Here is a 13,127-nt window from a genome sequence, read left to right on the forward strand (position 1 = left end):
TTTTTATCCCGGACTGTTGAAGAATTCTCTTGGAAACGCGATATAACCGAACTCTACGCGGGCGAAGCCGCGGGCGGAAGCTAGTTTAAATATCCATATTTCAGAAAGTTTTCTTCTACAAAAGTGGGACTTTAGACGAATTAAAAATTTTAGCTCAAATAAAGACTTTTTTCTAACATTTGATAGATCAAACTCGAGCAACTATTGGGAACTAAAATATAAAATATGCTAATGCTTGCCTGACAAACCGCAATAACTTTCAAAGCGGTTACGCTACTGAGTAACGTGTTGGTTACACACCCTATTAGAGGGGAAAGTATGAGAACACCCTTCGTAGGAAACGTTAATGTTGCAATCACATTTAAATATACCATTACGATATAAAATGGTTTGATGAATAGAATTTTCTTCTATTGAAATGTTTTTTTTATCGTTAGTATATCTAACGTAACAATATTGTTGAGGAATAAAAAAATCTTGTCTATAACATGTAACAAGGCGATCAGGCTGTGGGTACAATACCTACAATGGTAGTCAAGACTCACAAACACTTTTTGACCTTCATAACTTATGACCCACACGACTAATTAAAAGTACTTACTTTTTAAAGCTCCTTGGTGCTATAAATACAAAAGTGAGTAAATGTGTAGAAGTCATTTCAAATTAGGTACAAAGTTTTGTTGTTATCTTTCCTCCACACAGCGTAACCAAAGAAACTTTTCACCATGTTAATACTTCGTGACTCGTTAATATTACATTGCTTTATTCGCCTCTAATGTATAAGGGATACGTATCTTTTTGCGGCGTAAATTACATGTACAATAAATCCAAATATAAAAGTAGTCGGCAAGTTCGAAGTTATGGACACTTTAGGGCCTTTGTGGTCCTCAAAATGGATGATTCTACGATATGAGTTTATCGAATATTGTACGACGATCAATCATATAATTCTCTTGCGATCGTTAACCAATTAAGGCGTCGAGAAAAAAGGATCAATTGGACTACTTGATATTGAATATTCTGTATTTTATGGACACAAAGCGCTTAAGTAACTTGATCAGTCTGTCTATCGCGCTAAAACTACCAGACTGATTTAAAAATTTGGTACATAGATAATCTAGACCCTCAGCAAAGACGTAGGACAAGCTAGTTCCCGATTGCATGATAATGATTCCCCGATAATTGGGCGAAATCGGGAACCAGTTGGTTAAAAATAAAGTACCATCATAACATAACGCTCGGCATTTGTGTTCGCTACGGAGTGTCAAGCTGAAGTCTGGTTACTAAACCTCGGACAATTTTGAAACGCTACACCCAGATATATGGGATCAATTTATGATAATATATTGATTTATTTATGCCCGAGGCGACCTACTTGAGGAAACGCAAGGAATCATAAGATGCATTATGGTTATTTAATGTCGCTTTATGTGACACTAAGGGTGCATCTACACAGTGCAAGTAGCTGGAGCAAGTTAACATGCGCAAGTGACAAGTGACAAGAGCACGGAGGTGGGTATTTTGCTTTGGTACATACGCGAGTCGCTGGTACATGCATGCACAAGCTACTTGCACCGTGTAGATGCACCCTAACATATAGGTGATCAATTTGTTTAACTTTTCTTTAAAACACACCTAGTATCAACATGGTATTATGTTATAGGCTTCACTAATAGGTGTAATTATAGCAGATATTGGTAATCCGACTCGATTCCGGCGGTCGGCGTTTGTTAATCTCCGGTATATATCTTTGTACAATAGTTACGCGGTGTCCTGCGTGAGCGACGAACGCGACGCGACGCGACGCTGCGAACGCGACGAACGCGATCAACTCAAAGGAATTCCCTACATGCGGCCTATGTGACAGTCTGCGGCGAGACGCGACGTAACGCGTACTTGTTTTGAGGGCGACCAGACGCGACACCGCGAACTATTCAGAAGCGTTGATTGTTGTGGGACAAAAAAAACATAAATATTAAAGAAATCGTTTATTAGTACAAACAAGTTGGAAGATTGTTGCTGTCTGTACTTTAAATATGAACTTTCAAGCAAAATTGTAACACAACTTCTCCATGATTTGAGAAGTAATGACCAAAATCACGTAGGACATCTGTCGCGTATAGCATCGCGTCGCATTACGTCGCGTCGTGTTGCGTCGCGTCGCGTCGCGTTCGTCGCTCACGCAGGACACCGCGTTAGGATATTACCGTCGTTAGTAAATTCAATTGAGCGAACTATTACAGATATTAAATTCAATCTCCTTTTATTAATAATCATTCCATATTCTGTGCGAATTTCAGGAAATACCACACTATATTGCATATTTAGTGGCGATTAAGTATTCGTTTTGAGAATCTATGAGATTTTAATGAACACCAAATATATAGGTAGGCATGCTTGGTTTCGCTATGCGCTACAAAAATCCGCTAGCTTGAAAGCGTTCTCGCGACTACACTTTATAATGAAATATTCCAAATGGAAAATACTTTGTAAAAATAGGTTAATGTTGTTTGTAAATATAATGCAGACTATGTACCTACTTGACAGAGGTGTATCAGCAATTAACACCTTCATTGTATATGACGTCATCGCATTAAGGTAACGTGACATCACGGTATGACGTGAGCTTAATTATCTAATGCTCGTAAGTACGATGGGACAGGGACGCATTAAACATGAAAAGGTACCCGAGGAAAGTTTGGAAAATAATTTATGATGTGTCTGTTATAATTATTTTCATCCATCGTCCGGCTTAGAAGTTCCATGTAACCTGCTGTCTAAGCTAAGTTGTTGTTTGCACACATAAAGTCGATTACGTAGGTAAATAATTGTTATTTAATATATTTTATTACTCATAGAAAAAAAGAAAATAATACTACGTAGCTCCCACTACAAAACAGATATACAGTTAATTTGATAACACTCTCTCGTAAAATTCCATGTTAGGTAACTATCCTCGAATGGTAGTAGGTACTTAGGTACTAACTGTATATTTTTCAACTGTTTATTAAATTAGAATATTTCAGTAATTCATATAAAACAGTGAATCAATTTCGGTTCCATTCCATTGGAAATTTGCCTTACAAAAGTCATACCAACTTCGAGTACATAACGTTCGAACTTAAAGTTATGATCTGATATCAAGCTGACATGCGCTAACATGTCACGTGACAAGATCCACAATGTTTCGAAAACTTCTACGAAATGTCTACAAAAATATGACAAAGGCCGCGTGTTTATCTACCCTATGCAAAGATAAGAAAACTTTACATTTTGACTTACACATTTCATGCGTCTTGCCTGTTTTCACTACTTTTAATGAAGGCGTTGTATTACGGCAGTCAATATTAGCAGTTCTTTCGGTTCATCAATTAGCTTCATCTTTGAGGCAATGTTTTTTCAATTTTATGTTTTTATTACTTGCGGGATTTTGAAATTGTCACATTTGTGTTAATGTAACTTAGATGAAGTCAACGGAGACTGTCACTATTATTCTCATTTTATTGCTGGAGCTGGAAAGCATCAGTTTTGTATCAGCATCAGTTATTTCCTGATAAATTATCGAAACATACTATACGTACGAAGGTGAAGGTACATTTCCACAAGCATAATTGTGTTTTAATATTCCTCCAGTGTATACAATTCCTTGGAAATGTAAGCAATTCCTATCCTTCGTACATTTGTGGTAACTCAACATACACAACTGTTATTCTATAACACGTTAGAGTCATCCTATTACGTCTTATAACTCGGGCTAACCAAGTAGAAACTGTTTCATGTTCAGATTGCCTATCATAGTTGGCATCCTGTCTAAAATGCTCATATCCGACTAATAACCAAGTTTAGTAGGATTAACATGCGTTCCACTTAAGTTTCGGTATGTAATCTTATCTCTCGAAGTCTCAAATATTATTGTATCTACAGCATTATCAGCTTTGTGATTATATTTAACAGAATACCAGATAGCATTAAAAATGAACCCACAATGACTGTCTTTAAAAAAAAATAACATCCTTCTGATTAAATAAATGTTATTATTCCATCTCTGAATTTGTAAATAAGTGATAAAATAGACATGTCATAGCATCCAATTTTAATATTGTAATTAACCTAATGTATTAACGTAACGACACACAGTGCCTACAGACAAAAGTCTTCAATCAGTGCGTCCTACCTGTCATGACTTACGGAGCCGAAACGTGGACGCTGTCGGTACGGCTGGTTCACAAGTTTAAAGTCGCTCAGCGGGCTATGGAAAGGGCTATGCTCGGCATTTCTCTGAGGGATCGCATCAGTAATGAGGTAATCCGTCAGAGAACCAAGGTCATCGACATAGCCCACCCAATCAGCAAGCTGAAGTGGCAGTGGGCTGGCCATATTAGCCGAAGAACCGATAACCGTTGGGATAAACGAGTTCTAGAGTGGAGACCACGCCTCGGCAAACGTAGTGTAGGCCGTCCTCAGGCACGGTGGAGTGATGACTTGCGCAAGACGGCTGGCAGGAGCTGGATGCGAGAAGCCGAAAATCGATCTCAGTGGCGTGCACTTGGAGAGGCCTATGTCCAGCAGTGGACTGCGATAGGCTGATGATGATTAACGTAACGAACATATTATAATTAATCGATGTTTCTATTTTTGCATGCCTAAGTTAAGGTAGAATGTACAAGGATCTCCAATTACATTTTTGTAACATCTGTATTTATATTGCACCTACATTCCGTTGCAAATAAACTATTATTCTATTATATTATATTATACCATATTTAAAGTTGTAAATCATCTGTTACCTAGCCTCATCTGTTGGGGTCGGCTTCCCATCTAACCAGATGCAGTCACCCGCAACAACCTTTGGCAAGGAAAAATACTGCCTACATACCTGTACCCGTACCGTAACGACTGCAAGAGATTTAGAAATGACAGGCAACCCTTGATCTGTACTTTATGATCGATACACGTGTAGCTGTTACTTAGGCACGAGCTATTTTAAATATACACAAGATAATATTATTTCCTTGATGTACATTGATTTTTCCGAGAGCGGATTTAAGATTAGTGAAGATAGGAAGACTTCGTGGATAAAGGCTATTTAATCTAATCATAAATCTATCTATGTTGAATTTGAATTTTAATATACTACATAAGTATTTATCGACACACTAATATAATTATAGTTTTAAACCATAGTTTGTATAAATAGGTACGGTGTGTTCTATTTGTAGTCTAACCCCAACACTGAGGCTTGGTGAATGGAAATGAGCAATTAAAATAAAAAAGGTGATTTTCATTAAAATACGTTTGTTCTTTTGTTTTAGGACCTGAAGTATATGCTGCTGCCCTGGGTGGTGGCTATGGGCATGGAGACTCTAGTAGAAATTGTTAACCTGTTCTACTTATTTTACCTGCAAACTGTAAGTATTCTTTTACTTTAATTCCTTCAAGAAAAGAGTTGCAAAAATGTTATTATTACTGGATTAAATTATGATAACAAACACGATTATTACAAATACCCAGTTTGTTCTGGCTATGTCGTTTCATAACTACAGTCTCTGAACGACTGCAAACTTCCACGTGGATTGTTATGACAGCAAATTTAAACCCATAACGCACTCTCAATTTTCCTTAATTTACATATCTAAATTAGAAAGTTGTGCCTGTGAAAAAACATTGTGTAATTGAACGTGATTTTCCGGCTAACGTTGTTCGTCGTATTTAAGAGTTCTCGTTCCACGAACGAAGTTACCAATAAGTTATCATTGGTAGACGTCGCTTAATTGCGTGCCATTTCACGAGGCAACCCGGGGAAAAGAACTAGCGCCAGTGATGTTCAGATGAAGGCTAGAAGCCAACGCGGGAGATACACGACAATTATAGCCAAATACTTAATTTTTGTTGTTAATTGTGTAGGAGAATCATACCTAATTATGAACAAACTGCTCATTGTTTTGACGTGAAATATTTGAGCTTTAGAATAAACAGTCTGTGTTCGATACATTATACTAGAGTTTTCATTTATTATGGTATATTTTTAAGATCACAGTTTGCATAAAAATGATGTGCAACTTTCTAAGCTTATATTTTTTAAATCAGTAACTATTTACCTAATGGTCTTATGTACCATCGGACATAGATTATGATGATGAATAAACATTAAGTTCATTATACCAAATACTGGTACCTATAATTCCTTTCTTCCTTTTGTATCAACCGCGTAAAAACCACAAGCAGCAAGTTTCATAAGCATAAGATTTGTAACCCACTGATTTTTTTTCTAGTAACATTGATTAACTGAAAGTGAATAACGTTGTAGTTATTATATCGGCATCCGTTTCGAGACCAGTAAGGATACTCTCACACACATTGTTACGCCCTTATGCGACGTACGCACGAAGTTAGACGCATATCGATCACCACCTCTAATTCGAGTACTGTGTTCCCTTAGTTTTAATGTGCCCCAAGGGTTTTAATCCCAGTAGTTAACATTTGTAATTAAATACAAAGGTAAACATACACAGTTTTACTGTATGTACGAAATGTACACCACTGATAAATAACGCAGGAATTCCTGAATTTCTGAGCGGTTCCGATGTCGTATTGGGACCCTTTTGGTGATACCGTTGTAACTCTGGGGAAATGCGAATTCACTCAAATAGATGTCTTATCAGTTGTCAGTTGCAAGTGCGGCACGTGTATATACGTATATCAGACTGTTATTCAAATTCTACTTTTAATATTTTTTAATAACGCATCATGTTATGTCATATCATAGGTCAAACTCATTAAAATGAGCTAACAACATATAAAAATAAATATGCACAACACACCATGCTATTAATGGAAACTTGACCGCATATTCTGAATAAGCACAAACATGAACTGCATGCATAAAGTTTTGTACAATGACCCCGCATGTGTGCCCCGAGTGCATGCAACAGTTGGCCCCGTCCATTCACAGGCGACAATTAAATAGAAAAACCATTTAGCTGTGTGGCCAGCACCGCAGCCTGTTTCACGGACTAAACTACATTGCCACGAGTTTGTTGTTTTTGGGGTTCTGCAGCCAATCTATCAATTTAGGAGTGGTTCAGGCTACGTTGTTGACTTTGACATTGCTAATTGTATCGCTTAGGCCTTTCTAGATACATACCTATAAATTGTATGATTTTTTTAAAATATGTAATTGAGTTTTGTATATTTATATTAACACCTCACCATCTCCCGAGTCTTTATCCCAACTATGCCAACTATGTTGGAGTCGGCTTGTAGTCTAAAGTCTTCCCTTGGTAAAACTGGTAAGATGCAGTCTAAAGACTGCAAAGGGTGTTAAATGACAGCATATTAACATCTAGAAAAGAAAAATAAATGTATTTTAATAAACTTTCTATCAGACCACTTACAAGATAAGGTAAAAGCTAACAAAATTTTCTACTACTGCCATCTAGATCTGACGAATCACTAAGTGCTATCTTAGGCCGACGCTGACTAGATTTCATAATAATATCAATTTGATGAACGCGAATTAGATTGCTATTTAATAGTCTCCATGCTGTGTCCAATGCCATTTACCTATTGAGCACGTTTTATTACAGCACTGACACAATATTTTCCGATTACAAACTTATAAATACATAACATTATCGGCAAAGTGATAAAAACAAAAAAAAACATAGGTAAGGCACAGAAAGTTGAATCCTAACTAGTCAGATCTAACATTATCAATGTGAAAGTAACTCTGTCGGGTTTTCGTGTTTTTACTCCAAAATCATAGAACCGATTTAGGAATTTTGGTACACACACGGATCGTCTAGTTAGAGCCTGTAAAAGAAGATAGGTATTTTTAGCCGGTTGCGGGAAGTATTTCTTGCGGAACGTGAGTGGGGAGGAATAGGTAGTAAATATATGTTTTACCCAACGTGTTAACAGTTGTGACAATTTACTCCAACTATCAGGTTACACCGCATTGTCTGGATCGATAGGGTGTCAAAGCTGTGACATCTAAAAATGGTTTGAATTTACCGCAGCCTTTTGATTAACTATTCCAGGACGACGTTCCTACAAATACAAAGGAAACGACTGCACCCATTCTGCAGATATTTTATATAAAGTGTCATTAAAAAAAAAAAATAGCATGGATATATTTTTCTTTTTAATTTCCAGTTGCACGTTTATTTGATGCATTTCGCTACCAACACGGCGGAAATAAACACAAATAAATACTCTGCGTTGGGTTGGTATAAAAATTAAAATTAAGTGAAATTAAAATGGTTACTGCCTCCTAGTACAAAATATTACGACGAGCAAAACTAATCAAGATTCGTGAATTAGTTATAAAACAGACTTCTGATAAAGCCTGATTTACGGTTATAACAGAATTAAAGGAAAAACTTCATCCTTTCTGAAGGGAAATAAATTAAATAAATGATTTTATTCGTCCTCGAAGCTTCTCCTTGTTCCGCCATAATACGTTACGCTTTACTTTTATTTGTTCCATCCGGCAGAGTCGTAAAGACTAGCAATGATTAGGTTTTCTGCGTATACCAGGAACTGTGTGTATTAAAATAAATGTGCGTTCCAAGAAAATACTCTACGCTAGCTGTTTTTGGAAACAATAGAAATACTAAATTCATTAGCTTTGTGCGTCTTTTAAAGGTTACCCGTACGGAAAAATATATTTATAATGGGAGAAAAACTATTGCTAGGTATTAGGTAATCTATAATATAAAAATGAATCGCAAAATGTGTTGGTAAGCGCATAACTCAACAACGCCTGGACCAATTTGGCTAATTCTTTTTTTGTTGTTTTGTTATTGTCAGGAGAAGGTTCTTATGAAAAAAAAATAGGGTAAAGTAGAGAAGTCAGTTGACGGGAGCGAAGCCGCGGGCAAAAGCTAGTTCTTAAATAAATATGATGAAAGAGTCCAGTTAGGGATGGACACGTATTGGTGCTAATAGTTGCTTTGGTTACATATACGGTAAAGTTATGATTCTTTTCGACTGCATTATAAAGATAAATGCTATACCTATTGATTTATTACAACTGAACTATGGAAACAAACTTATTAGGTAGATTAGGTATTTTCAGGCATTCCCAATCATGAATGGTAAATAAAAACATCTCTCTACCTGCAAACCTACCTACTTAGTAATTTTAATTTTATTCGGAAATTAAACTGTAACCGTGATAAATGTTTTATTTTAAATGCTAATTTGCCGCCGTTTCGAGCTCGCGATTATACGCTTTAGAATAATTTTCTGAAGGCATTAAGTGTATAAAGTGCTGTTTCAAGCTTTATGTTTTCCTAGCGGAATTTCGTTTAATAATATATTTTTTTTAAGTGTCTTTCACGCCCATTTCAACCTATATCACTAATTTAGTAGTTTTAGATGCGAAAATATATGTACAGGAAGCGGCAATTCAATTGATTTTGAACAGTTGAGTAAAAGTATCCATGATAGTTCTCCTTTCCTTGAAGCAAGTCTTGTGAGGAAATTCCGCAAACTCGCCTTCATGGTAGACAGTAGAGAAACCAAGAAGTTTCGCAACAAAACTAACTTAAAACAAAAGACGTTCTACATAAGTAGTGCGAAACGAGTTTTTTATCCTTCACACTGGTGATATAAGTTCGACCTCGACTGTTTCTTGGCGAAACTTAAAGCTAATTCGATATGAATAGGTTATACTTTTGTAGTACATAAAAACTGGCGGGTAGATCACTGTTTTACTTTATGCGTTAATATTTCTAAATTTTTGAGGTATTCTTTGAGATATATATATTCAACTAACAGTTGTATTATTATAAGGAAACTGTGCCTTTGTCGTTTTTCCTAGGGAAATATGACAATAAATTGCAATACTTAAGTACCTATTTGTAATTTTTAATTGAGGCTTTTTCGAGCTTAGTGTTTATACTATGAACTTTATAGTGCGGAGTAACTTATAGACGGTTGAATATTAGTTGATTTTAATTATTAAATCGGTCAGAGGTGTTTTCGACCACGATGCCTTTTCTGGTAGGAGATCAGCAAGTAGATATTCCTTTACTCACGGGTGTAAGGAGTGCAGACACAGGACCGACATCTCAACCCACTCTCTAAGGCACATAGTTTTATAATTCATAACATCATGTAGCTAACAACAGAATAAACACTCACAAAACTACGATTAGATAAAATTATAACATGTTAACAAGGCCGATTAGACCGTGAAGATAGTGCTTTTTATTGATTGTACTGAAACTGGTTATTTATGTAGTTCTTCACTTGTTACTTTTTCAACATTTTAAGTATTAGCCACTCGAATAATACAGGTTTTCTATCTGAAAAAACAAGATTTTCTGAAGTAGAACTGACCCAATTAGAAGGAGAAGAATAGGTGAACTGAAATAAAATAATATTTAAATCAACATTTCTGTGATAATTATAATAATTTAATATTCAAGTTTTCCACCAATTTCAGGCTCCAGAAATTCTTTAGCTAATAATAGAAAATAGTTTACCTAATAAAAAGCTGCCCTCTTGTTTAATAGGTACTTGGTGGTGAATGCTTGTAGGCATGTTTGTTCTTCTTCATGCTAAACACCTGGACCAATATTTATAAAATTTTGCTATGTAAATACCTGACTTTGGGTGTATTCTTACAGAAATATAGTCCAGCAAAAATTTAGAAAATCACAATTTAGTGAGCATGAACTGTACGATCGGGATAAAAATCAAGTTATTCCTGTCTTAATAGCCTTTGTAAGTGTCTCTAGGCATTGTGTAATTGATGTCGCTCCTATCGAGAATATTCTATCAATGCGGGCGCCATTGTCTTATGCTACACAGTGTTCACTGTCCACCGAGGAATCTATTGCATTATCCCTCGGGATTGATCCTCATTGCGGCCGTAATAGACTCTCATATAACGAACATAGATAGACTATTATGCACTTTATTGTCCTACATTGACGCTATAAAGTAGTCTATTAAACCATATAATGAGATCTTAATCAAATCATCAGCAATTGATTTAGTGAGGCTTGGAATTCCTTTGAAAATATTGTGTTGCATAACATCTTTGTAAGAAAGTATGTTGATATTTTATTCCTATTTTTCATGTTTTTATAATTAAAGTTGTACTAAAAACCTGAAGTCTTAACTAAGTAGATGGTAGTAACGATTGTGCATTTGAAAGCTAAGAGTTTCGAATTGCAGAAACGCAATTTCGTAGGACCGAAAAGTTTGAAAATATCAAGTTCCTCCAGGGCTCTCGCTATCCGAAGCGGCGAAAAATACATAGGTGTAATGTACTTATACTGTAGTAAAACTGTATTGAATCTAAATCCCTCACGACCGTAGTAAATTAATGTCCTAGAAATAAATTCGTTGAAGAAGTAATTATGTATATTCAAATACCCATACCGGTGTTATTAAAAGATTCACAATCTAATAACGCAAAGTCTTCCACACAAATTTTACTATCATCAAAATTTAATTGCTGAGGTAAAAGCTTTGAGGTGTGTACACATTGTTAATGGAAGCGAACGAGGCCCCGCAGTTTGAAACGTTAGGCTAAGCAGACACGGAACCTGTGTTATCTCAGTCGACCGAACCAAAAAATATGCCTTTCCTATATCTATCTACATACCTACTAAAATACAGTACCCCAAAATAAACAGCACAGCGTTAAATTATAGTTTAATAATCTGACCAAAACAATTTAATTTAATTAAGGCCTAACGTCCTACAGGTATACACATCGTGTTTGCGCTTACCTGTTGTAGCATAAAATATACCTAAGGATACTCTATTATCGCCAAAATGGTGACATAAAAAAACCTATAAATTCATAGTAATACAGGACGACGATCTCTCGTGAAATTTGAATCGGTGAACCGCTTTTACAAAACCAAGTTCTAATTGTGCCGTTGGGCTGGGAAATATTTAAGGTTTCGTTGAAAATCGCATTGCAAAAGCAACAGTTTCACCAAAACGCAAACAACATTCCGATTATGCAAATCTTCGAAACAGGATTTCATGAAAACCTTTTTCACCTTCATAGTAAAGTCAAACAGTTTACTGCATTACATTTCGTGCTAGAAATCCAAACCCGAGAGCTCTTTATCTCCTGTCATTTACATTCGTGTACTCCATCTTAGACTGTCTGTAGTTTTACCATCAGTTACAACTTGTTTTCTTGTATAAAAGCAATTTTGTTATTGCGACACAAATGCAATACACATTAATCATTGTCAGATTGGAAATATACACGATTACTTTGCGACTATGTATCGGCATAATGCGAATCAGCAAATGAATGTTTATAAAATTATAATGATTCACACGGCATCATAAAATTGTAATCAATCACGGTAATCACTAAATGTTACGTTAATAGGTAAATGTTCCAATTTTCATTAAAAAGTATCCTTGAATAGATACATAAATTCAATATATAAAATGTATTGTCCGTATGTCCTTCACTGGGTTTTAACCAATCTTTATCTAAATCGATTCTGCGGTACAACGAAGAAAATCAAATAAAGAAACAGACAGATAGAGGATCGCATTTGTAATATGAGAAAAGATTGGTAAATCGTAGTACAGCATGACGTGAGACATGCACATCGGCAGTCCAATAAAATTCGAGCTTGTGTTCAACAGAATGGCATTTTATTCTATTTCTAGTTGTCTTGTAACAAGGACGCTATGTTCTTGTAATACATTGTTATACTGTTTGTTATGATTTTGTAAAGCTGATGTCTTGGTGTTTCGTTTTTACTTTTTACTTCCGAGCAATCAAAAGTCATAAAAACACAATCGTAGCATGCAGATATTTTTAGAAAATACACCAAACCTATTAATAAAGAAGGCATTTTTTATGGATATTATTATCATTTTTTATCCACTTATATGGAAAAATAATAAAAAAATATTCAACTACCTATGTGTGGAATGTGGATGGCCCGCCCTAAAACTCTAAATAAGTATTAATCGTCTTTTGCAGAAATTGCAACTGTCAGGCTTTGCTTTATTTAAACTGAACCGAATATAGGCTATCAACTTCGGATATTGCGATGGCCACTCTGGTAAGTAACCTATTCGGTGACCAAATGCTGCACCGATATCAACATCGATGTTACTTTGTATGT

At 35.7% G+C, this 13,127-nt stretch overlaps 1 protein-coding gene across 2 annotated transcripts in view; it reads left to right on the forward strand.

Annotated features, from left to right (window-relative positions):
• The window catches only part of LOC124645049, a 125,457-nt gene that overhangs the window by 42,528 nt on the left and 69,802 nt on the right, over nt 1-13,127 (forward strand). For both annotated transcript variants that reach the window (XM_047184782.1, XM_047184783.1), the window contains exon 5: nt 5,313-5,408. In XM_047184782.1, the coding sequence (XP_047040738.1) occupies nt 5,313-5,408 (96 nt within the window). The remainder of the gene's footprint in view (nt 1-5,312; nt 5,409-13,127) is intronic.

This window comes from Helicoverpa zea, chromosome 31 (assembly GCF_022581195.2).
Source record: "Helicoverpa zea isolate HzStark_Cry1AcR chromosome 31, ilHelZeax1.1, whole genome shotgun sequence".
Lineage (NCBI taxonomy): Eukaryota > Metazoa > Arthropoda > Insecta > Lepidoptera > Noctuidae > Helicoverpa > Helicoverpa zea.